Genomic DNA, 24,716 nt, shown 5'->3' with positions numbered 1-24,716 from the left:
CATCTACAGCCTTCTGTAAATGTTCATAGGCTGCTTTTTAGGGTTGAATATGTAATACACACCAGTTTTGACCTGAATGTGCAGTTTCAAGTATATCCACTTGAGGGCACTCCAGCATCAGCATTCGTAGGCAGTACATGTTCAGTAGCTTATCTGTATACTTATGTGTCTACTTCTGCAGGACACTACGACAAGTGTGTATTTACACTACGTGAAGAGAACAAAGGGGACATGTCTAATGTCCTTAACTACATCTTCTCCCATGCTAAAGTCACTAAGAAGAACTCCCTGGTCACTATGCTCATTGTGAGTGTCCACTTTCATATGGAAAAAAACAAGTGTTTCCAATTCATAACAGCTCACACAAAACTCTTATTTTCTTTTGTTGAACTGTGTTATTTCTCTCTGAAAATCAGGATCAGTTGTGTGGGCGGGATCCTACACTAACCGATGAGCTCATGGCCATCCTTACAGAGCTTACACAGCTCAGCAAGACCACCAACGCAAAAGTGGCACTACGTGCCCGCCAGGTAAACAAGCACAAACACACGTTTACAGCAACTCTCTGAGATTACCAGATTTAGTCTAAGCTGTGTCCGCTCTAAAGCCTAGTCACTGTGAACTGATGGCATAAGTACTTATCCCTGATATTTGCTCTGTTCAGGTCCTCATCGCTTCTCACTTACCTTCATACGAACTGCGGCACAACCAAGTGGAGTCCATCTTCCTCTCAGCCATCGACATGTACGGACACCAGTTCTGCATCGAGAACCTGCAGGTACGTTCAAACCAGTATGGTTCTGGTCATAGAGGCCTTGTGTCCAGTATAAGTTGATGATTTTTTCTTTTTGAGCATATCCCCTAAAAATGATAACCTGAGCTGCCATCTGCTGGTCACTCTTGGAATTTTGCAGATTGTCTACAGATTTTTAAAACCCACACCCTTCAATTAAAGTCTCTTCATTAAGTCTTTTGATTAATTCTGCAAGCAGATTGCTGAAGCTTGATTAATTCAGTGTCAGAAGTTGTCCTCTCCCTTCATTTTATTTCTGTCCAGAAACTCATTCTATCTGAGACATCCATCTTCGATGTGCTGCCCAATTTCTTCTACCACAGTAACCAGGTGGTCAGAATGGCAGCTTTGGAGGTAAGAAAAGAATCTCATGCCATTTGCATGTAACTCTTATATTAAATATTCATATAAATTATAGCTATATAATTATATGGATTAACACCTCAGTTCTCTACCCTCCTTTGTGAATAATTTACTTATATATATGTCATACTGGCTTCTACATAAAATACTGTGCTTACTACATACAATTTCTCAAGGTTAATATCTGAATAACATGCCTGCAATTTAAGGGCTTAAAACCTCTCTTTGCCGTTGTCAGGTCTATGTTCGGAGAGCTTACATCGCATATGAACTCAACAGCGTCCAACACAGACAGCTAAAGGACAACACCTGCATTGTGGAGTTTCAGTTCATGTTGCCCACCTCTCATCCAAACAGGTGCCCCAAGACCACCCTTCTCCCTAAAGCTTCACCCTCATCTCCATTTCATCCTCAAACCATGCACCCATCCTGCTTTTGGTATTTCGGAGGAGAAATTAAATAAAGGGAAAGGCCAGCAGTGAATTATAATATTCATCACCAACGGAAGCCAACATTCAGCTAAAATCTCCACTGTTTGAGGGCTTTCCCAGTGTCCTTTCTTCTATCAACTGATCCGTTTGTGCAATGTCACTGGTTCTGTGACAAGATGTTTACAATATTTAGTGATATTTTGTTTAATACTTCAGTGCTATATTTAGGAAGACTCCTAGATAAGCCTTACATCTGCAGTCAATACACTCTACATCAGAACAATAACAGCGCTTATAAAACACTATCCATAGGGATTTGTGTCTGTGTAACATGGTGCTTAACACTGATTGGCTGCTTAAATGCTCTTCTTGTTTTTCTCTGTCACAGCTTCTTGAAGGAATGGTTTTAGTGGAGAATCAAAAGTAACAGTCAAGACATGCTTTTACATCTGAAGTTCACTTCTTTAGTTATGCTTGAGTCTTATGTAACTATAATGTAATTAACAGTTTTAACATCATGCAAATTGCATGTCTGTATAGCACTGTTTAACAATGTTAGTGCTTACATGTTTTCTTGAAATTAACTTTGTGTGATTATTTATTTTTCTATCTGCATTTTGAAAGCAATATGAGGACATTTGGTTTTGTAGAAAATACCTGCTGTCACAACGTCCAAAGAGGGGAAAAAAGACCCAGAAGATGTGTCCTCTTTGTCAATCTAATGTTGTACTGGTTCATCTTAGTGTTAGCTCATCTAAAGAGTCGGCCATCGTTACCCCTTCCAAAATTTCAAAGTACACCTTTGCAAAACAGATATTGGTTCATTGACTCAGATAGATGCTCAAATTCTAGCAGGCTTACAGTTTATTTATGATGCATAAGCTTCTGTTACTGGTTAACTACAGTAGTGTTGAAACTTCAGTGCAAAAGTAAATGTCAGACTTTAAACATGTCTTGGCTGATTGACTACATTTGGTGCAAGAGAGGAATTAAGATTTTTCACCAAACTATTCCTTTCACTTTTAAGAGCTAAACCAAAGTGACTGCCTTCATAAACACACTAACAAAGCTTCCAGCTTGTGCTTGCTATACTTTCATACTACATGAAATCTTCTAGTACCAAACTAAGCACATTGTCTGCATGCCACACTGATTCAAGTCTTGATTCTTGTTTTTTTGTTTTGCCTCCACACTCATTGTCAGTGGGACTCTGATCCTGTCATGCCGTCTTGGGATAAGGTGAATGACGCCATGCAGTTGGCATGTGTGTGTTGTGAGAGGAAGCGGTCTCTAGTGAAATGGGTGTTGCGTCAATTATAATGGACCTCGTTGTCCATGGTTTACCATTAAGGAATATGAGGATGCTGTTTAGCTGTCAGTCAAATCAAACAGCCACACACACCACAAGGCTCTCAAGACCGCTTCCTGCCACCCTTGGCCTGACACTAACCGATCAGTAATTATTAATGTTATTTGATTGCAGAGGGAACATCCCCACTCTAAACAGGTATAGTACACATTCTTTCTACTGTCAAAAAATGTGTAGCTGTCTGTACTATGTAGTATAGACCTAGAGGAATTAGACACGGCAAGGCAGCATTGGCAAACTCTGTTCTTGGGACAAGCTTTTAGATGTACATCTAGGTTGAATGGAAATAACAAGCAATGCTGTCTATGTATTACGGACTTTGGAAGCTTTTGTTACCTTGCTGCTCATTGATTTATCTGCTGCCCAGCATAATTTATTCAAACTGTTAAGGACATCAATTTAAAAGCTGTGTTTAAGCAAGAGGGATATAATCACAGCTTCTCATATAGCAAGATACAATGAGAGAGCAGCTGGGCTCTTAATTACTGTAGATAGTTTGACGGCAATAAATGGAAAAACATGCATTAATATGGTTTTAGAAGATAATGGTGAAGAACTTGTTAAAGCTTGTGTTACAGCCTTAATCAAACCATTGTCATGTCCAACAAAATTTAGTTTGATAACTTCTGGTCAGCTCAGACTCTGCAGTTGTTGACCAGTCTGAAGTCTAAATTTGCAGATTTTCTCACTCTGAGCATGAGTTGCTAATGCTGCGTTTTGCCCTACCTGTTGAACCAATTTCTCCAAATGAAGGCTGCTACAGCAGACTGTTTTAAAGGAATCTAAAACTAATTTGCAATGGCATGGCTTATTGCTCCGCTCTCAATCTGTAGAGTGTGAGTGTGAGTAGAAAATCTGGTCCACACCATTTCTTTTTTGTGTTTGTGTGTGTACATGCTCTAAATACTCTGATGTTAATTTAGCGCTATGTAATACTGCCTTAGACATCATGCTGGGTTTGAATTAAGTGTCTAATTATTGTGTTTAATTGTGAATCGCTCCCCACTGAGTGTGTCTGTGTGCCAATATTCTCTCAGGAAATTATCCATACCACTACAATGCAGTAAAACTCCATTTAGCAGAACTAGCAGAAACACCAGTGATGCTAGTGGAGTTGTAGCTGCGTCTAGTGACCTGGTTGCCAGTGAGGACAGGTATATTGAGAGATCTCTGAACTAGCACTCTTAAATCCCAGATTAGTTTAAAGGTTGTAGGAACACTACACTCAACATGCTAACATTTGGCTAAATTTGAATGGAGGTTAATAAGGTTTAGTTAGCATTCGTGTTTGGGAATTTGAGTGTAGTATTTCTTTAACCTCTGGGTGGTGATATAAAACACATTAGTCCTCTTTTTGGTGAACTTCTTGGACGTTGTTTTAAGAGGGACTTGTGGGTTCTCTAGTCACTTTAACTAACCCCAGCTTTCTTTCTGAAGATGTTATGTTTCATTTCATTGGTTTTCAAAGACCTACTTGACATTTCAAGTCTGATTTTGGGAGACTATATTTCTTACACCTTTAGATATTGTCCTACTTCTTTATTTTATTGCTCAGATTGTATCATTACAAGCTGCAACTTATAAGTTGTGGGAATTTTGAGACTTCTCCTATTCCTAGCTTCATGTAGCTTATTCCAAAGCAGTTTGTGATGACACAATATTTTTCACTTATCTTCACCAGGAAAATGGGCTTATAGCGGCTTTATTGTGGAGTTTAATATGTTTGTGTGTATTTGTGTGTGTTTGTTTGTTGGATCATCAGAATGTCCTTCTCGTCCAACCTGAACCACTATGGTATGGTCCATATGGCTAGTGTGAGCGACGTTCTACTAGACACATCCTTCACCCCACCATGCCAGCGCATGGGAGCCATGGTGTCGTTCCGGTCCTTCCAGGAGTTCATCAGGTGTGTTTGTGTTTGTTTCTAGAAAAAAACAAAACACTTGGATGCAAGGGTAAAAATTAAATGTTATAAATATTGTGTGGGTGTTTATGCATATTTTTTCCACTCAGGGACATTAAAGATGTACTCAGCTGTTTTTCAGACTCTCCCCCCACCAGCCCTTCCTTCCCAGAGGGGGGGAACCCTGTGCTTTATGTGGAGGAAGACAGTAAGGTAAGACACCCTCGTTTTGATGCACTGCACCCAAAGGATGCTCACGCAGCAGATGCCCAAACCAAAGTGTTTGAGAAGATTACATCAGTACATTTTTTTAAAACAATGCCCAGTTCCTCACAGTATGTTTGTTGTGATTTTACGTGTTCGCAGAGCACTCAGGAGGAGCCCATCCATATTCTGAATGTGGCTATTAAGACAGACAGCGAGATGGACGATGATGGCCTGGCCTCCATGTTCCGTGAATTCACCCAGTCAAAGGTGACAGGAATGTCTGTTTACAAACACTGCATGTAAAGAGTTTGAGGACATACTACTGGAATTTTGATTTTAAGGTTTTATCTTTTTTTACATACGGTCTATATCATTTAATTCTTGAAGTAGCTATGTATTTTAGACACTTTAGACAACTAAATTTTTTAATTTGTGCTTGTAATTAAAATGTTTTTTAATGTTCTGTTATTTGAAACTGACAAAAAATAAATGCTAATTTATAAAAAACAAGTTGTTCCCAGAGCTTAGAAGAGCAACATTATGCTTTAAAACTACTAGGTTTTTTAAACTTAATGTATGCATATTTAAACTGGAATTTTACATTAACTTCACAGAAATCGCTGCTGTTTGAGCATGGCATTCGAAGGCTTACTTTCCTTGTGGCTCAGAAGGTGTGTTTACCATTTCAGTCAGACTATTTTTAGCATGTTTTCGCTCTTGCCGTTCGTTCTCTGACTGATATCCAACTAAAATAATTCTATAATGAGAAAACGAATGATATCCAGATTGTTAAACACGATCTTAATTGTAGCTTTTCCACTGCATGTCTCTCTTTCTCCACCTTTTTGTTCTCCATACCATTACTAACAGGATTTCAGGAAACAAATGAACTGCGAGGTGGACCAAAGGTTCCATGTAAGTATTTTCAATTCCAAATAAGGGACAGCTCACTCTTAACCCAGCTTGAAATGATCTGTCCAATGATTCCTGATGATTTTTATTCATGGTCAAGTTGGAGAAGCCATATTTGTAGGTTTTGTATTTTATTTCTGACAAGCCACTGTTTTATTTGTCTTCACAGAGGGAGTTTCCCAAATTTTTCACCTTCCGTGCAAGAGATAAGGTGAGTAGATACTGTCATTTCCATTGCAGCTCTAAGGGAAACCAATACAACAATGAAATATTCATGTTTAAAAAGTTCTCAGGAATTTTTTTTGACTGAAACCGGCACATACATTTTTGCATATAAATAGATTTTAATATAATCTTCCATTTTTCCAGTTCAACTTTTTCTTTGTTCAAAAAGAAATAATAAACCACTGGCATGTCCCACACATGCTTATCCTCTCTCCGATAGGCCCTCGATCATGATCAATGATGGCTCTTTTTTGTCTCCCGGCTCTGATAGTTTTCTAAAATGGTTCCACCAAAGCTCATTACTTTAATGAACTTTTTAATTATTTTGCCCATTTGAGAGAGATGACATCCATTAGCTAGCTGTGATTACCTACATTTACTAAATCTAGCTTGCTATTAGTGCTGGGGGCAACTTTCTGTGCCTTTAGACTCTCTCCAAATTTCACACAACTGGATTTACCCTGTCATGCTTGTGAAGTGTTTTTTTTTATTATTATTATTATATAGTAATTATTATTATTATAATTAAAGTATGATTTTTGAGACACTATTTGTGTGTGTCCCCGCAGTTTGAGGAGGACCGTATCTACAGGCATTTGGAGCCGGCCCTGGCCTTCCAACTGGAGTTAAACCGGATGCGTAACTTTGCGTTGACCGCTATTCCCTGTGCCAACCACAAGATGCACCTGTACCTGGGGGCCGCACGTGTGGAGGTGGGCACAGAGGTGACAGACTATCGCTTCTTTGTTCGGGCAATCATTCGCCACTCAGATCTTGTCACCAAGGTAAGCTCCAGACAGCGACATATAAACTTAAAATACATTTATTGAATTATTGAAGCATATGCTTCTGTTTCTGTTTTTTTTTTTTTAAAATAAGAGTACAGTTCTGTCATCATTTTAGGGGACTCAGATATTTTAATCAAAATTTTCAATAAAAATATATTTTATTAGTTGATGTACAGTCACATGCAAAATATTGTATAAATGTTTAGTTTTCTATTGTTCATTTTCTAATTATCTATTTCTAATAAGCTAATGTTAATTTTTATGAAAATAACAGCACAATTAAAATTTTGGGGCAACTACAGAAATTAGGGTTTAGATTCTGCTATACATATTGCAGAGTTTTGTTTCTATAATACTCTAAACAAGAGAAAACCCTTATATAATGTCATGTGTTAATTTTGCATCCCACTAATTTTTCTGTAAATTACAACCTGTTTTTCCTCTGAAATCTGTAAAAACGGCTCAATCTAAGTTACTATTTATCTTTAATCTGAGCTCCAAAGTTTCCGTTTGTTTGGTTATGTCACTGTAATTGTCCTGCCATATCATTTTTTTATTTTGTCATATTTCTTACTTTTGATAATTATGGGAACTCTGCCCAATTAACAGTTCACTGGAAGGTGATGTAAAATTTTGCTCTCAACTATAACACAAAACACGCTGTGCCCTATAGGAAGCTTCGTTTGAGTACCTGCACAATGAGGCAGAGCGGCTACTGCTGGAGGCCATGGATGAGTTGGAGGTGGCCTTCAATAACACCACAGTGCGCACAGACTGTAACCACATCTTCCTCAACTTCGTCCCCACCGTCATCATGGACCCCTCAAAGGTTAGAAGCCACTGTCATTCACAGATTCAGACCTGCCATTATTCTTCTGTTTTACAGCTGTTACGGCACTTATACTTGACATTCATTAATTGTCAGATTATTATTATTTATTATTATTATCCTTATTATATTTATAAATAAGGTACAGCATTTTAAGACAAGGAGTGATTAAATGTTTTGTTTGTTTGCATAATTATTATTTTTAGATTATTTTAGACTATTATTAGATGCTGCACAATATGATCAGCACTTTTGAATTTAGATCATTTCAGGGTCATTTTAATAATAGGGTAATCTGATTTTACAAATCTCTCTCAGTAACTTGCATGCTATATTTTATAAACCATAACTGTAAATTTGAATGGGAGTGTGTTTGTTTATTAAAATAAATAAATAAAATGTCTGTGTGTGTTTCCTCAGATCGAGGAGTCTGTTCGCTCCATGGTGATGCGGTACGGCAGTCGGCTGTGGAAGCTAAGGGTTCTCCAGGCTGAGCTGAAAATAAACATTCGTTTGACCCCCACAGGAAAACAGATCCCCATCCGCCTCTTTCTGACAAACGAGAGCGGCTACTACCTGGACATCAGTCTTTACAAGGAGGTCACCGACTCCCGCACGGGACAGGTGGGGCCCAAAGACCGACAGGTGGGGCTCACGCGTCTCTCATCCCATTCACACAAACTCACACGTCCACATGCTTTTAAACATCCAACGTCCAGTAAACACTGCAGGACAGACTTGGCGCCCCAAAATTCCCTATTGAACAATAATTAGGAATCATTACTCAGATATTTTTAAGTATTATTAAAGCGTACTAATGTAATTTATTTATTGACTCTTGTGTAATGTTTTTAATTCTAAGGCAAAAGAATTTTATTCACTATTTCTACAAGTCTTCTATTATTTTTATTTTAGTTACCTTTTACTGCCTGGTTTAATGTGCAAGTTCTGTGGCTTGAGAATCTTCTTGCACTGTTGAACCATGAGACATCTTGCATATATTTTATTATAACCATTTAAATCATTTTCATTTTGACAAACAATTACTAATGAACACATGGGTATACCTTTTTTCAAAATACTTGTACTTAAATCCAATATGTATTTAAATGAACAATTTTAAATATATTTCTTGATAATTTATACACAAGAATAATTCAAGTCAATTTAGAATATTCTAGAATATTTCCCATGAGTCATTGTGTAATTGGGTTATTGTTTCATTTTGTGCAAATTTTAGTCTAGTATCTGATTGGAGCTAAGGGGCTGCTAGTTGTCTGTCCCTCAGTCTGATGTCATTGTGTTCATCCTCATTTTTTTTTCTGCAGGAGACAAGGTAGGCTTCATCATTGTGCTGATGTGTCATCTCATTAAGTTCTTGTGCCATTGTCTCATACCGAAAAAAAAACTTGTCTTTTCTTTGATTGTGTGTTGTACATGTTTGAACATGAAATGTATTATATCTGCATCTATAACTTCTGTTGTTCATGATCTTTCAATTTGTATGTGTTTATGAGGGAGGGTATTGTGTTTATTCTCAAATACCAGCTCTGCTTTAAGGCTCTTCATTTCTCTGTATTTTAATTTGTTTATTTATTTATCTATTTTTTTTCCTCTAGATCATGTTCCAGGCCTATGGAGATAAGCAGGGTCCTCTGCATGGGATGCTAATAAACACCCCGTATGTCACTAAGGATCTGCTGCAGTCCAAACGCTTTCAGGCCCAGAGTCTTGGCACCACCTACGTCTATGACTTACCAGAAATGTTCAGACAGGTACATACTATGAACACTTTTTAACCCAATTTACCGTATTTTCCGCACTATAAGGCGCACCTAAAAAACTCAAATTATCTCAAAAGCCGACAGTGCGCCTTATAATCCGGTGCGCCTTATATATGGAACAATATTGAGCCAGGTCTCGCAACTACGGTAAGCAGCTGCCTACTTCATTTTCTTCCGCGCGCGGTGCATGCTGGATATATACCGGTATATATATTTCATTTCCATTTGTTTTTTATGTAAAGACCCCAAAATGGCTCCTATTAAGAGACACGCATATGACGCAGAGTTTAAACTCAAGGCGATCAGTCACGCAGAAGAACACGGGAATAGAGGAATAACTTAGTAAAGTGAGCTTTACGCGTTTATTTTGTGTGTTGTGTGATTTTAACGTTTGAGCAACGTTGAGTTATTGATATATTGTTATCGCTTTGCACTATTTCGAGTGTTACTATATTGTGATTACTATTATTATTGAATCGAGGAGAAGTCCCCCCCCCCCTACTATGTGGGGTATATTAACATTGCACTACATGTTTTACCTTAAACTACGCTGGGTTGTAATCTATTAATAAAGTTGAACTGACCTATCTGACTGTTTTGTTGATATTCCCTTTAGCGCAGCTCCATCTAACTGATGCATAACGTAACCCCCAGCCTCTACTGTAGCGTCTATTGTATGCGCCTTATAATCCGGTGCGCCTTATATATGGACAAAGTTTTAAAATAGGTCATTCAATGAAGGTGCGCCTTATAATCCGGTGCGCCTTATAGTGCGGAAAATACGGTACTATGTGAATGTTCACTGTTGTAAATCAAGTATTTGAAAATTCAATCTGGAAGACATTTTATGTAACTTTTGGAGATGCATTGACATAGCAATTGTGGGCTGATGACTAAACTAACTGTGGTTGATTTACATATGCATAAAATTTGAAATTAGGACTAGATCTACCTGGATTTATATTACTGAGAAATGTAACATTTGATTTCTTTTTGTGCGAGTTCTTTAAAAAACTCGACAGTAACTCACTCATTCACTGACTCACTCATGTTTAAAAAAATGTTCCCCATGAGGCCCTGCTGAGTGCTTTGCATCAGTGATGAAATTTAAAAAGAAAAAAAAAACCTTTCAAAGCAGTTATACAAATATGAATCTAATATTTGTGCTTATCCTTAATAGTAAAAGATGAAAAAACAAATATAGAAGGTTATACATTCATTAGTTGTGTACAGCTCATCTCTCTTTCTCTCCCCTTTATAGGCTCTGAAGAAGTTGTGGCAGTCCATGGACTCGTATGCCCACCTGCCCAAGTGTCCTCTGCCTTCTGAGCTGCTAACATTCACTGAGCTTGTGCTGGACCCACAGGGGCAGCTGGTGCAGATGAATCGCCTTCCAGGGGGCAACGAGGTCAGAGCAGGGTGTCAACAAATGGCTATTAATTTGAACTGTTTCTATTTTACTTTTATTAGTTTACTAATATTTCACCATTGTTAACGTTTTTATATTTCAGATCGGCATGGTGGCCTGGAGGATGACCTTGCGGACACCAGAGTATCCAGCAGGCCGTGAGATCATTGTCATCAGTAACGACATCACACACAAGATCGGCTCTTTTGGTCCTCAGGAGGACATCCTGTTTCAACAGGCTTCAGAGATGGCGAGAGAGAGCAGAATCCCACGCATCTATATCGCAGCCAACAGCGGGGCACGCATTGGACTGGCTGAGGAGATAAGACACATGTTCCACGTGGCCTGGCAGGACCCAGCCGACCCTTACAAGGTCAGGACAGACACGGAGGAGTTAAAATGTAAAGAATGGGAGCAGCAGAACCAGACTCTGTTACAGTGATTTGAATCCAGATTAATTTTTTATATCAGATTTTGTGCTTGGATACATACTACAAATCCAAATGAACAGAGTGTATAACTGACATTGTACACAAACTCCCACAACCTTTAAATATTTCTGAAGGTCATGGGTATGATTTTATTAGATTGTATTATTTTTCTTCACTTGGCAACAGAACAAGACTCGTCCAGTTGTTCACTGCTTGCTGTTTATTTGCTTTTATCTTGCAGGGATTTAAGTACCTTTACCTCACACCTCAAGACTACAAGAAAGTATCAGCACTGAACTCTGTGCACTGTGAGCATGTGGAGGATGAAGGAGAATCCAGGTGAGGGCCAGTAAAAAAAAATAGCTTGCATTCACATTCTGTTTACAAACACTTAATTCCCTACAGGATTAGAGTTCAGTAGCATAGACATTTAAAATTTGAGCAACCTCAAGCTTGATTATAAAGGGTGCTTTCAGACTGCAAAAATGTGTTTGTGTGTCTGTGTGTAGGTATAAAATAACAGATATCATTGGGAAAGAGGAAGGTTTGGGAGTGGAGAACCTGAGAGGCTCAGGGATGATCGCTGGAGAATCTTCACTGGCTTATGAACAGATTATCACCATGAACCTGGTACAGTATAAACATAGACACAAACACAAATATATAGAAAAATCATTTCATTTACGTTTGAGTTGGATGTGTGAGCATCTCTCTCTGACCACCTCTCTATATAGCTTAAGTGATTTAATCACAATCAAATAACAGTGCATTTGTAGGTGTTTACTGCTGGAATTTGTTGTGTAATCAGACCATTAATCACCTTCATTTTTCTCATTTTTTTACTCACACAATATGATTCTACCTGAAGTAGAGAAAAAAAAGCACTAATATGTGTCTGTGCATTTGTGCAGGTGACGTGTAGGGCAATAGGAATAGGAGCCTATCTGGTGCGTCTGGGTCAGAGGACCATTCAGGTGGAGAACTCCCACATCATCCTCACAGGAGCGGGAGCCCTCAACAAGGTCAGTGACCCTTTATTAATATTAGTATTATTATTGTCTTTTACCAGGTTACAAAATTAAAAATAACAACAATGAAATAGTATATTTTATTTATTTTATATTTAATTCACTTCTAGTGATTCGCTTCAGTGAATTATTTTTTTTTTGCCCTGTGCACCATGAGCTAAATTGAAAAATGACAGCATTGTCAAAGTCTGCATTAATTTATACAAGTATAGAAAATCTAATAATAAATATATTTTAAAAATTCATATAAAAATTATAAAGATTTTGTGTGTTTTTTGGCTCTTTAGGGCATATTATAATATTATGGTATACTGGTATATAATATGGTATATTACTGAGCTAACAGTAGCAGCAGCTTTATAGACTGCATATTGTTCTCATTTGGTTTTTTTTTTTTTGGGCAAACCATTTAGCAGTGAGATGAAAAAGTACTATAATTGGTTATGGTCTGGGATCAACTTGCATAGCAATTGACAAAGCAAAATCATTTTCCCATTAAGTCTCTTCTCATACAAATGGCCTCATAACTGTTTGCTCTGAAAGAGAGCACACATGCATAAATTACGCCACTGCCCGCCTGATAAGGACAGTTTAATTTGCTCCTGTTTTAATTGTGTCAGTAAATTCGGTCTGCAGCGCGGTGACAGTGCGCTGAGCAGCTTTTTTTTTTTTTTTTTCCATTGCCCCCATCAAGCTCTCTCATCTATGACCCAGACAGATTGCTGCTTAATTCATGCAATTAGAGTATCTGGATTTTTGATAATAATTTCCAGGATTATTACGAATTGGTCAGGAAAATACTTTGTACTTTTTGGATAATGTGTGCATGTATAATTATTTTTAAACAGAAATTTCAATACGTTGTGAATGGCTGTTAATGCTGTTTGCATCAAACAGTTTTTATAAGAAAATCCATATTAATAATTGGTCTTGTTTTATTCACCAAGAGCTTATAAAGTGTGGATTGAAATACTATAAATTAGACCCATAAGGGATTTTAAGATGTTTTATTTCATATTTCAAGTTAACACCATTCATTTCAGTGCAGGATTGAGGACTTATTTTCCCTTTGTCTGGTCTGTTTGTTTAGTGCATAGATAAAGGCATTTGCTATTTGAAAGCAAATTGAAATCTTGAGATTAGTATTTGTCTATGAATATTTCACATTTGGGGCTTGTTGACTTAGCTGTTCTGAGAGGCTTATCTGTTAGTGGATTCTGCCGTGTGCTAATTTGCTCTTTAGTCTCATGATGGTTTGCTGAAGACACAGTACAAGTTTATTTTTTTAATGAAGAATTAAAATGAGTGATTCCATTTGTTGAGGAATCACAAATTTCACTATGATACTGTTTTAAGATAAACATAAACACACATGACTGAAGAATTTTGTCTCTGGTTTCGTCATTCTGAATTTTTAACTACATAGACTGCATATTGTTTTTTATTTTTTTACATTTTGAATGAATACTAACATTACTAAATTAATACAGATGAACCTCCACATCAGATTGACTCGTAGTATTTGTTTTCCTGTCTGTGCTCTTCCTCTGCAGGTGTTAGGCCGTGAGGTGTACACCTCTAATAATCAGCTAGGAGGAGTTCAGATCATGCACAACAACGGTGTGACACACAATACAGTGTGTGATGACTTTGAAGGGGTTTATGCTCTGCTGGAGTGGCTCTCCTATATGCCCAAGGTGAACGCAAAACTCGAGCCTGCACGTTATTGTTCCTGTATAGAATGCTACACATAGGATAGAGATATACTTGCTATTGGGCCATGTGTTCGTGTAGATAACCATCTGCATCATAAACATAGTTGTTCACATACTTACCTATGTGCTACACTTGTAACTGGAAGCTTCCACTAGAGGGCAGACCATAGAGAGACACGGGTAATTGCGGACTTGGCTTTCATTCCCCAATCATTTATACGTGTACTGCACCTTGTGTACGTGTAGCCTTTATTTTCTGAGAGTATGCACAACCGATGCACCAAATGGACGCAGGATGGAGGCATGATGCCCACCTGAATGCGTAGTTAACAACAAGTATATCTCTACCCTTAAATGTTTAAAGATTTCTGTTTTGTCATCATCTTTTAAATTTCCAAATAATTTTTTTGTATCCACACAATAAATTTGCCACATTTCTCAGTCTCTTGTAAAGTTAGCATGTCATATTTTTAATGTTTCTTTAGTGTTAGAAGTATGTGATAATGGAGTTTTATAAATGTTACCTATATGACTATAAAGACTAAATGTCTTCCACTACTTTTACGCACAAATGTAGCATGAAAGTTTTTCCACTACCTTCAAGAGGTATGTGTGGGGCTGGTGGTGTTATGGGTTGTTTCTTTCTTTTTTTAAATGGCCCCCTAATTTGACTGTTTCTTAAGTGTATCTCTCAATGATTGATTAGTGAATTGATCTGATGAAAGTTATTAACAAACCCTTTCCTTTCAGAACACATCCAGCCCTGTGCCACTGCTGGCCGCCAAAGACCCCATTGACCGTCAGGTGGAGTTTGTGCCCACCAAGGCACCGTATGACCCCCGCTGGATGCTGGCAGGAAGGACAAACCCGAGTAAGCACGAGCACACACAAATGTGCTTTTTGCTGAGAGGGTATGGACCACATCTCTTTAGAAATGGTCACTGTTACTGTTTAGTTATATAAGACAACACGCCAGCTATGGTTTAGTCAACATCAAGCAGCTCAGGGCTAATCCTTTGTGTACACTCGGCTTCAACTCTCTGTCTTGTTCCTCAAAGTGTGTTCTTTGATATGAGGAGCATGTTTTGTCTTATTAATGATTTGAAAATGTATTAGGTTATATTGATGATAGGTTTATAATGGTGAAGTGTTGGAACAAGTTCTGATGACTAAGATGAAAATAAAACATGAGGGAAAAGCTGCAGAGGAAAAAGGAAAAAAAACAGCTCAGCTCTTTTGTGTCTCTGTCTTTCAAAGCTACTGATAGCATCACTTCTCTCTCTCTCTCTCTCTCTCTCTCTCTCTCTCTCTCTCTCTGTCTGTGTGTGTCTCTCTCTCTCTCTAGATCCTAAGGGATCATGGATAAGTGGTTTCTTCGATCACGGTTCCTTCATGGAGATAATGCAGCCATGGGCTCAGAGTGTGGTGGTGGGCAGAGCCAGGTGAGCTGCTATGCTTTTCTTCATTACCTTACAGCACCAAATTTCTATTTTCAACTGTATAAAGAAATCAAAATAAGAACAGCCCAAAATGCATGGCCAAATTGCTTTTTTTCCCCCCTCACAAGCAAACTAGCCATCAAACACTCTGTTTTATACTTGGCTAGTCTGTGTTTTATTTGTAGATTTATGACATATACATACCTATGCTTCACGCTGTGTTTCAAATTTACACATGTACTACTCCATCTTTATTACTGTTGTTTATTATCCACTGTCTGGGAAATACTGGAGCTGTTCTGTGTTTATTTATAGTCACCTAATGCCAGTAAATCAGAAGCATGAGGTCAATTACAGCTTCTTCAGAACTGTGTCCCCCTGAACTCACTGACATTTGACCTCTGCCTCAAGGCCACCATACTTTAAAAACCGAACATCAGTCTCGGACAGCTTTAGGTCAAAACACACTGGACTTTGAATGGATTTTGCAATTTACTTGCATTTGAGTTTATTTTTCTGTGTCAGCTCCATGTTTTTATGTCTGATTTGTAGACTGTTAGATTTTTAGCAACGTATTGAGTGCTGTTTTTAAAATTCCAGTTTTATTAAGGACTAATAAACATTGGATTTTCCCCAAATATTTTTTGGCTCAATTTGTCCTGGTTTCCATGTATGTCTGTTTTTTTTTTTTTTTTTTTTTGCATTGCAGGTTGGGCGGGATCCCAACTGGAGTGGTTGCCGTGGAAACCAGGTCTGTGGAGTTGTCCATCCCTGCAGACCCAGCCAATCTGGACTCGGAGGCCAAAGTAATTCTTAAAATACAAACAAATATCAAATATAATTGGCGTCTATATTCAAATGCTAAGTAAATATGTACTTATCAACGTTCTAATTTGTATATTAGATTAATACTGAACTGTATCAAAATGAGCAAATCACTGTGCTAAATATGAGTGCATTTTTGTGGACTGTAGATCATCCAGCAGGCCGGTCAAGTGTGGTTCCCTGACTCAGCGTTTAAAACAGCTCAAGCCATTAAAGACCTGAACCGCGAGGGTCTTCCCCTCATGGTGTTCGCCAATTGGAGAGGCTTTTCTGGAGGCATGAAGGGTCAGTAGCTAAATGACATGGAAAAAGAAGAGATAAGAATTAATATTATTACATATTAATAATATTCTTACATTTTGGTGCCCAACAGTGCCTGATCTGGGGGGAGTGGGTAGTTAGTTGCTTTCCCTAAAGGCACAATCAAGAACATCCTGTCAGTTCTGTGATTTGAACCTCTAATGTTCTGATCACTGGCTAAGCTCGCTTAAAACCTAGTCCATGTAATCAGCTAATAATTAACCAGCTATTAAAGCTGCACTGTGTGAGATGTTTATCTGGAAACTGCAAGAAGTAGGATTTCTGAATATTGGGTGTGGAGACGGGCTAAAATATGGCTGTAAAGACTGAAGTAGTCAAAGCAGCTCAACAAAAGGTACTAATTCCATGAGGTACTGCTGTGTTTGAAAAAGTAAGACCATAAGGAAAAGAGTACTTTCTAATGTAGCTGGAGTTGCCTGAAGGCTTTATAGATTCTGCAGTCGATTGTGTCCTGCATTAATGTGCCGTTTGTCTGGATGGACTGAGACTAACCTCTGCTGTCCCCTACAGACATGTATGACCAGGTGCTGAAGTTTGGGGCGTACATAGTAGACGGGCTGAGGGAATACAGGCAGCCTGTGCTGGTCTATATCCCGCCTCAGGCTGAACTTCGCGGAGGATCATGGGTTGTGATCGACCCCACCATCAACCCACGCCACATGGAGATGTACGCTGACAAGGAGAGCCGGTGAGAGTCCTCTATATTTGTAGTCCTGCATTGTAAAAACCTAATATTGAGTTTGTAGTGTTGTTTAAAGAATGTACACCCCAAAATGCTTTGCCCTTATGTATTTATTCAAGACGTTACCTCATTTCCTGCCCTGCCCAGGATGTGTTCTTGCCTTGTGCTCAGTGATTCCAAGTGGGCTTTTTACCTTCTGTGATCCTGATCAGGATGAAGTGATTACAGATGATGACTAAATGAAATGGCTGTAACTAAGATTTGCATGTCTTCCAGTGGTGGAGTGCTGGAGCCAGAGGGAACAGTAGAGATTAAGTTCCGTAAAAAGGATCTGGTGAAGACCATGAGGCGCGTGGATCCTGTGTACATGAGCCTGGCTGAGAAACTGGGTGAGAACACATGACCAGAGAAAGATATCTGAACATGTTTTAAGTTAAATTTACATAGAGGTTGTTTTTAGCCTGTTTAAATCAGTGTAAATCAGTCTTGGAGAAATTGCTACTGCTGTCCTTTCAATATTTACTTAGATATGCTTAAATATGACATACCTGCATGGTTTATTACATAAGGAACCTGTAAATGATCATGTCAAGCTAAGACAAAGAAGTGGCAAATATAATTTTTATTTCTCAAAAAAGGCAACACAAAAACAATGACTTGGTCAAATTTAGGTCATAATAAATAATCTCTTTTTATACTTTGGTACATAAATGTGGAATTTTAGTAAGTTTTGATCAGATAAATATCAAATCATACTGATTTCTAAGGAGGGAACAGACACAAACACAGACTTGCCTCTAATGACTATGCTGTTAGTTAACTCTCTGTGCATATATCACCCCTTTACTGTCACCTGTTTTGGATGTTTCTCCACATCTCCATCTCCATGCTCTCTGCTGCTCGGACTCTTCTCTGTAACATTTTTAGCTTCTGTCCGCCTCGCTTTCAGTCAGCTGTGTTCAACCAGAGCACCCCATTGAACTGCAGACAGCCCCAATGATCAACTCTGACACAGATCAATGTCTCAGTTTGCCTCAGGGTTTAAAGAGGACTAGAGCAAACCACATGAGCCTGTGGTCATTGCAGAGGCCAGAAGAAAGCTTGTCCAAAATGACACCCCATACAAATCTATGACAATCCATGCATTTTGAAGTGGACTGTTGTTACTGCAGACACTGCAGAATTATTAATAGAATGGAAGGTGGGAAAACAGGCTAAAGGTTGTTCTGTTTCTTGTAGTTTGTCGGTTTATGCGCAAACTGCTTTTTGACAGAAGCACTGATTTGATTTTGGATTTGGATAAACAGTCTGAAGTGGTCAAGGCTTTAACAAAAACAGGACTGGGTTCTAAAGAATAAACAGGGTTATAGACTGGTTATAATAAACTGCACCAAAGTTTTAAGCAGGATGAACAAGACAGTGTAATAAAAATGTAGAATATTGTCCTTTTAAGTCTTTAAGACACTTTGTTAATGCTCAGTTTATTTATGATCAACTTGTATTATTTTAAGATTAAAGGATGATCAGGATTTTAATAGATCAACTGAAGAAACATTTCTGTGTGTGTGCTTCTCCAGGCACTCCGGAGCTGAACGTATCTGAGCGCAAGGAGTTGGAGTCCAAACTAAAGGAAAGAGAGGAGTTCCTGCTTCCCATCTACCATCAGGTGGCAGTGCAGTTTGCAGACCTCCACGATACGCCAGGACGCATGCAGGAGAAAGGAGTCATCACTGTGAGCATTTTTCTTTTTTTTTTAAAGAAAAGAGTGTGTGTGTGTGTGTGTGTGTGTGTGTGCATACATATAAAAGGAACAAGTGGACAGACATTCTAGTAAGAAATGTGCACAAAACGGAGTGTTTTGGTGCAGATGAGCCTTACAGCAGCTGTGTGTGTTCTTGGCAGGACATCCTGGAGTGGAAAACCTCAAGGCAGTTTTTTTACTGGCGTCTACGGCGCCTCCTTCTCGAGGACACTGTGAAGAAGAAGATCCAACAGGCCAACAGTGAGCTGACTGATGGCCAGGTCCAAGCCATGCTCCGCCGCTGGTTCGTGGAGGCAGAGGGGGCCGTGAAGGTACGGGAACAATAGCCCTGGAGGAATTTATCTATAGGTGAAATGCTAAGGGGTATAGGTAAAGCTGGAAGGGACAGATAGCACTTTTCCAGCAGTTTGTGAACTAAATTTGGAACATTTCAACGTTTCCACCGACATAAACTCATAAAACGAGAACATTTTGTTACCACCTGGAACCAAAATAGGGTTGGTTTTTCAGCGTGAACAGTGACGTTGTACGTGGGTGTGTCACGTTTCAGTAACTCAAGAAAGAGCCTCAAATACAGCGTTATCACTCAGTGGAGCTGGACGGGGGCATTTACATTTCATATAAATAAAAAAACACGTGCGTTTTTCTGGTGCTGTGTTTAGAACAATACCATGTGCGTTGGTTACATTTCTCCACTGTTCACAAGCTCAGCGGGATGGTTCTGAACTCGGCAACATTTACACACACATTATATCTTACTCTGATCTGACTCCATGGTAAACAAAATAAACAATGACCCTTTCATGACTTGGACGGTTTATCTCTGGCTCTGGTGCTGTTTTCAGCCACAGCTGCGCCCCCCACTGATGACATATCCTTGGTTCCCCTCTAAACTTCCAGTTCACTGGAAAGAACCAGGTTCCAAGAATCAGGAACGGAACCGGTTCAAGAACCAGAGTCCTTTTGGTGGAAAAGCGCTATGTTTGGGTCTTTTTATAAGATAAATGTGAGTGGTGATTTGCGTATAACGGCTGCTGTCATTTAGCTGTATACTGTAAAATAAATAATGTGGATAAGTGGGTTAATAGAATTGTTCAAAAATTACTAAAAAATCTGTTGGAAGGGCTTTTTTCCTTCTGCTGTACAGTTTACATTTATGCATTTGGCAGACACTTTTATCCAAAGCGACTTACAGTCGCTTACAGTCAAAAAGACATTCAGTGCAAGAGATACTCTCGGAAGAGCTGGGTCTTCAAGGATTTCTTGAATGCAGAGAAGGTTTCTGTTGCTCTGATAGTGCTTGGAAGCTCGTTCCACCAGCGTGGTACCAGAGATGAGAATAGCCTTGACTGACCTGTACGGGGGTTGGTCGTGTTAGTTGGCGCTCCTTTAAGGAACAGAGAGGGCGGCCACTAACATATGGTTTTAAGAGTCTATTGAGGTAGATGGGAGCAGAGCCAGTGAATACTCTGAAGGCCAGCATTAGTGATTTAAATTTGATGCGAGCAGCTAAGGGTAGCCAATGCAGCTCAACTAACGGGCGTGACATGTGCTCTTTTAGGCTGGTTGAAGACCAGGCATGCTGCAGCATTTACAGTTACTGTGTTGGAGATGAAGTCAAGGTGGATACACACCAGACCCACTCTAATTACTCTTTGATGACTGTTAAAAAATATAATTCTGAATATAGAAATATGAATCATAGGTGAATAATTACGTTTCATCTGGCCTCAATGACACAAGTTGAACAGACTTACAGGAATACGTCTGATATAAACCCATGATCTGAGTGATTACCATCTAAAAATTCAGAAATAACTTATATATATAACTATTAAGCTTAGTTCAGTTTGTTGATTTATTTTCTTCTGATTAAAAGTGCCCTGGGAAAGAGGAACTGAAATTCTACACTTTCTGTTCTGCCAGTGACTTGAAAAGCTCTCTGTAGCATGAAAATAAAGACAATATTTAGGTCAATGTTTACATCACGTACTGATTTCCTAAAAGCTGATTCTGCAAACACCGATGGGCAACGTTTGTTGTGACACTAACAGTGATCTCTTTTGCAATCGTTCATTCCAGACTTTGTTCTGTCGTAATTCAAATCATCAGCGGTTGCAAAATAAACACCACAGTTTTAACAAGCTCTATTAGGTTCAAATTAATATTCAACTTTTTTTTCTGATTTAAATACAGTCAGTGTATCCATTGTAGTACACACACCACAGTCCGTCTAGTCTCTAATAAAGGCTTTTATAAGGCCCTGTGTTTTAGTCCAGCTAGGCCTGGGCAGCAGTGGCACACGAGGGGGACCCCATGAAGAGGGTCCTGGAGCATTGCCAAGCCCCTGAGGCATCACCAAAGTGTCTGTGGAAGATGGTGGCTGGAGCGGCTAATGCATTAGCCCAGTAAGAGGCGACTATCTTAAGCCGCAATTAATCTCCTCCCTGGCATGCACAGATAGGAGAGCAACATGCTGTTTCTTAATTAAAAGCAAACGGATTAAAAATGATTAATAAAGGCTGTTAAATGTTCCCGCAGACCAAGAGTGCAGCCAGGGGTTTTTTTTTTGGTGTGTTCTCTCTTCTCCCCCCTCTCTCTCCCCTCTCAAAGGGGGCCATTAACAGGCGAGAAATCTTCCTGAGTCCGGCTTTGTTTCCGATCAGCCAGGTTTTATCTGTGGAGAGCTAATCATGTTCTTATGGACGAGGAGGAGATTGTGTGAGGGGCTTTTTTTTCCAACACAAACAGTTTTCAAATAGTGTTTCAGTGTGGGGGGAAATGGCGGTTTGACCCAGTGTTTTTCACAGCTTCTCGTTCTTCTCAGGCCTATTTGTGGGACAGTAACGAGGACGTGGTGGAGTGGTTGGAGAGGCAGCTGGCGGAGGAGGAAGGTGCCAGGTCCGTCATCGACGAGAACATCAAATACATCCGCAGAGACCACATCCTCAAACAGATCCGCAGGTAAAAGCCTGTTTTCTAAATGAAGATTTGACTAGTTCCTTATGTGTTAATTATTTATTATTTAATCTGGTTTGTCTCACTTTTTTATGAAGGAAAAATAATCATAACCCTGCAAATATATTAATTTATCCAGTACATCATCAAGTGCTGATGTAAAATATCTGCCCACTATCTTTTTATTTATTTATTATTATTATTATTTATTCTTTCACTATTTATTGTAGTGTCCTTTGGTTCTTGAAATGTGCTTTTTAAATAATTTATTATTATTATTATTATATTTGAATGAGAGAAATTCTCTTATTACCTTGTATTTATTCAATAGATATTAAACTGAAATAGTTTCCACAGTTACTCAAGAAGCTGAGTGATTTGTGCTGAATTCTGTGATATGATAGATTTTCTGTCTCATTGTTTTTTGCTGTTAAAAGTTTCTAATCCTTGTTTATCTTCATTAACATGAATAATTTATTCAGCTGTCCATCTTATGCATTGTGGTAATCTCACACTCTCTCTCTCACACACACTTCCTCACACTCTCTCGCTCTCTCTCCCCCTCTCTTCTTTCTCTACTCACTCTCTCTCTCTTCTCTCTCTCTCACAGCCTGGTTCAAGCCAATCCCGAGGTTGCCATGGACTCCATCGTGCACATGACCCAGCACATCTCCCCCACGCAGCGGGCCGAGGTGGTGCGGATCCTCTCCACCATGGATGCCCCTGCCTCCTCCTAAACACACCACATCTCTTCTCTGATAGAGCCACAGGACAAGAGGAGCCAACAGCACTGCTGGAAGTCAGACGTGATGTTACTGTTGGCAGTGATTCTGACCTGAGCATCTGTGTAAAGTCATGTGAAGTGTGTTTGTGGCACTTTTCTCATGATTAAAACCACTGTACATTCTACGGGGAGCAGGAAGTCTGGAGCTTGTTAGAAGTTATGTGTTTGTTGAACATTGCATTTATTAACGTAGTCAAGTGCAATTTAAAACAAGGAAAATAGATGAGGCCAATAGAATTTCCATGTGAAAGGCAATCGTCGGTGATGCAAAAAGAAATACTGAGTTACCTTAAAAAAAAAAGTTTACATATTCATAATATAAATATACACTAACTGCAGAGGGGAGATTCTGGTTGTCCTTTAAAACGGCTAATGCTAGTTAAACTAGTGCCCTTAACTCTGTACTAGTGCACGGGCAATTAAGGGACATTGCTCTTTTGCACTGATCTAAGTGCAGGGACCCCCAAAAAAACAAGTTTTACTCCATGAGTGTGAACAGTTTTAAAAGTGAGAAAGTCTGAACGTTGTTGTATGAGAGTTCATAAGGAGTGGCTGTCTACTGCTGACCAACACTAGTTCTGATTAGAGCAATATGGGGCAGGTTTTTAAAAGGCAGTGTACAACCAATGCCATGGATTTCACTGCAAACCAGCACTTTAAAATGTCCCCGGTGTCGTCTTCTAGCAAAGGCACATCTGCTTGAATGACTGCGGTCAGAAAAAAGCAGATCCAGGATCAGAGCAAAAGAGCAAGGTCCATTTTCAGGAAAAAAAGGAGGGGAAAATATGCTCCCAGAGACCATAAGCATATACAATATAATGTTAAAGTTCAGTACAATCAGAACCCATCCCACTAATGAGTGCACCTTACCCTCCACAGTGGTACACACCGGTCAAGTCTGGTGTTTTACTGCTATTCTGTAGAAAGCAACGATTTTTTCCTTGTTGTTTTGTCCCCTTGGTGTCTACCCAAAGCATGTTTTTGTTTTGAATATGTAATGTCACACGCACAATGAGAGGTTAATTTTTATAAAATAGCTTTAACCTGCTCCCTAATTTATTAATAGATGTCCTGCTTAAAAATATAAAAAAAAGCAAAAAAAATGTTTTATGATGGACACTGGACTTCAGCTGGTGTGCACTGACCTTGGTGCTAGAAATGTAGGACCAAAACTAAGGTCTTTTTTTTTTTTGAGGTAAACTGAGTTAAAATGCTGTACACTTAGTGAAGGAAGTTTCCTTCTATAAAAGAGAGGAGAGATTGTGGTGATGGAGAAACTAGAGATCAGGGAGAGATGCATGTTGTGTGTGGAGTTGACAGTCCAAGTGTGGTACTGTGAAGGTGGCATATGCAGCTGCAATGCGTTTAACACAAGTGTAATACCCACTTCACTGTGTGAAAGGGGAACTGACCACATTTCTTTGGTGTGTTATTTGACCTGGACTAATGGAAAAAGGGTAGGGCCTGCGTACACTCTCTAACTCTGTATTAGTGAAGAGTCAAGAGATGAGGATGATGTTTACTGTGGCTAACTCAAGTTGCCTCTCAGTGTAACAGAATAAAACCAGTCTATTAAAATTTGGAAGTGTACTCTTTCTTGCTAAGGATTGATCTTGAGCCGTTTCCTCTAAGGTATCAAACACTTTTCTCAGCAATAACTGAGGCAACATTAAGTGGTGCCCAAACTTCTGCTGATTTAGCCACATTGGCATTTTTGAGCCAAAATCTTTTGAAATGAGTTTTAGGGCCATTAATATAA

General features: G+C 39.0%; 1 protein-coding gene across 5 annotated transcripts in view; it reads left to right on the top strand.

Annotated features, from left to right (window-relative positions):
• The window catches only part of acaca (acetyl-CoA carboxylase alpha), a 39,459-nt gene extending 14,921 nt beyond the window's left edge, over nucleotides 1-24,538 (top strand). For 3 of the 5 annotated variants that reach the window (XM_066658747.1, XM_066658748.1, XM_066658749.1), the window contains 33 exons: nucleotides 182-306; nucleotides 417-530; nucleotides 665-778; nucleotides 1,058-1,147; nucleotides 1,395-1,513; nucleotides 3,071-3,094; nucleotides 3,994-4,110; nucleotides 4,719-4,862; nucleotides 4,970-5,072; nucleotides 5,226-5,333; nucleotides 5,681-5,737; nucleotides 5,937-5,981; nucleotides 6,148-6,189; nucleotides 6,773-6,988; nucleotides 7,665-7,820; nucleotides 8,241-8,465; nucleotides 9,440-9,595; nucleotides 10,866-11,012; nucleotides 11,116-11,385; nucleotides 11,685-11,782; nucleotides 11,953-12,073; nucleotides 12,355-12,465; nucleotides 14,025-14,168; nucleotides 14,937-15,057; nucleotides 15,532-15,628; nucleotides 16,335-16,431; nucleotides 16,600-16,735; nucleotides 17,282-17,459; nucleotides 17,730-17,842; nucleotides 19,031-19,185; nucleotides 19,356-19,526; nucleotides 22,043-22,179; nucleotides 22,784-24,538. In XM_066658747.1, the coding sequence (XP_066514844.1) occupies nucleotides 182-306; nucleotides 417-530; nucleotides 665-778; nucleotides 1,058-1,147; nucleotides 1,395-1,513; nucleotides 3,071-3,094; nucleotides 3,994-4,110; nucleotides 4,719-4,862; nucleotides 4,970-5,072; nucleotides 5,226-5,333; nucleotides 5,681-5,737; nucleotides 5,937-5,981; nucleotides 6,148-6,189; nucleotides 6,773-6,988; nucleotides 7,665-7,820; nucleotides 8,241-8,465; nucleotides 9,440-9,595; nucleotides 10,866-11,012; nucleotides 11,116-11,385; nucleotides 11,685-11,782; nucleotides 11,953-12,073; nucleotides 12,355-12,465; nucleotides 14,025-14,168; nucleotides 14,937-15,057; nucleotides 15,532-15,628; nucleotides 16,335-16,431; nucleotides 16,600-16,735; nucleotides 17,282-17,459; nucleotides 17,730-17,842; nucleotides 19,031-19,185; nucleotides 19,356-19,526; nucleotides 22,043-22,179; nucleotides 22,784-22,910 (4,178 nt within the window). In that variant the 3' untranslated portion in view covers nucleotides 22,911-24,538. The remainder of the gene's footprint in view (nucleotides 1-181; nucleotides 307-416; nucleotides 531-664; nucleotides 779-1,057; nucleotides 1,148-1,394; nucleotides 1,514-3,070; nucleotides 3,095-3,993; nucleotides 4,111-4,718; nucleotides 4,863-4,969; nucleotides 5,073-5,225; nucleotides 5,334-5,680; nucleotides 5,738-5,936; nucleotides 5,982-6,147; nucleotides 6,190-6,772; nucleotides 6,989-7,664; nucleotides 7,821-8,240; nucleotides 8,466-9,439; nucleotides 9,596-10,865; nucleotides 11,013-11,115; nucleotides 11,386-11,684; nucleotides 11,783-11,952; nucleotides 12,074-12,354; nucleotides 12,466-14,024; nucleotides 14,169-14,936; nucleotides 15,058-15,531; nucleotides 15,629-16,334; nucleotides 16,432-16,599; nucleotides 16,736-17,281; nucleotides 17,460-17,729; nucleotides 17,843-19,030; nucleotides 19,186-19,355; nucleotides 19,527-22,042; nucleotides 22,180-22,783) is intronic. The other 2 variants (XM_066658750.1, XM_066658751.1) reach the window with 2 other exon arrangements.
• The last annotated feature ends 178 nt before the right edge of the window (nucleotides 24,539-24,716 follow it).

This window comes from Hoplias malabaricus, chromosome 2, assembly GCF_029633855.1.
Source record: "Hoplias malabaricus isolate fHopMal1 chromosome 2, fHopMal1.hap1, whole genome shotgun sequence".
Classification (NCBI taxonomy): domain Eukaryota; kingdom Metazoa; phylum Chordata; class Actinopteri; order Characiformes; family Erythrinidae; genus Hoplias; species Hoplias malabaricus.
The sequence above is the reverse complement of the archived record's forward strand: the minus strand, read 5'-3'. Positions and strand labels throughout refer to the sequence as shown.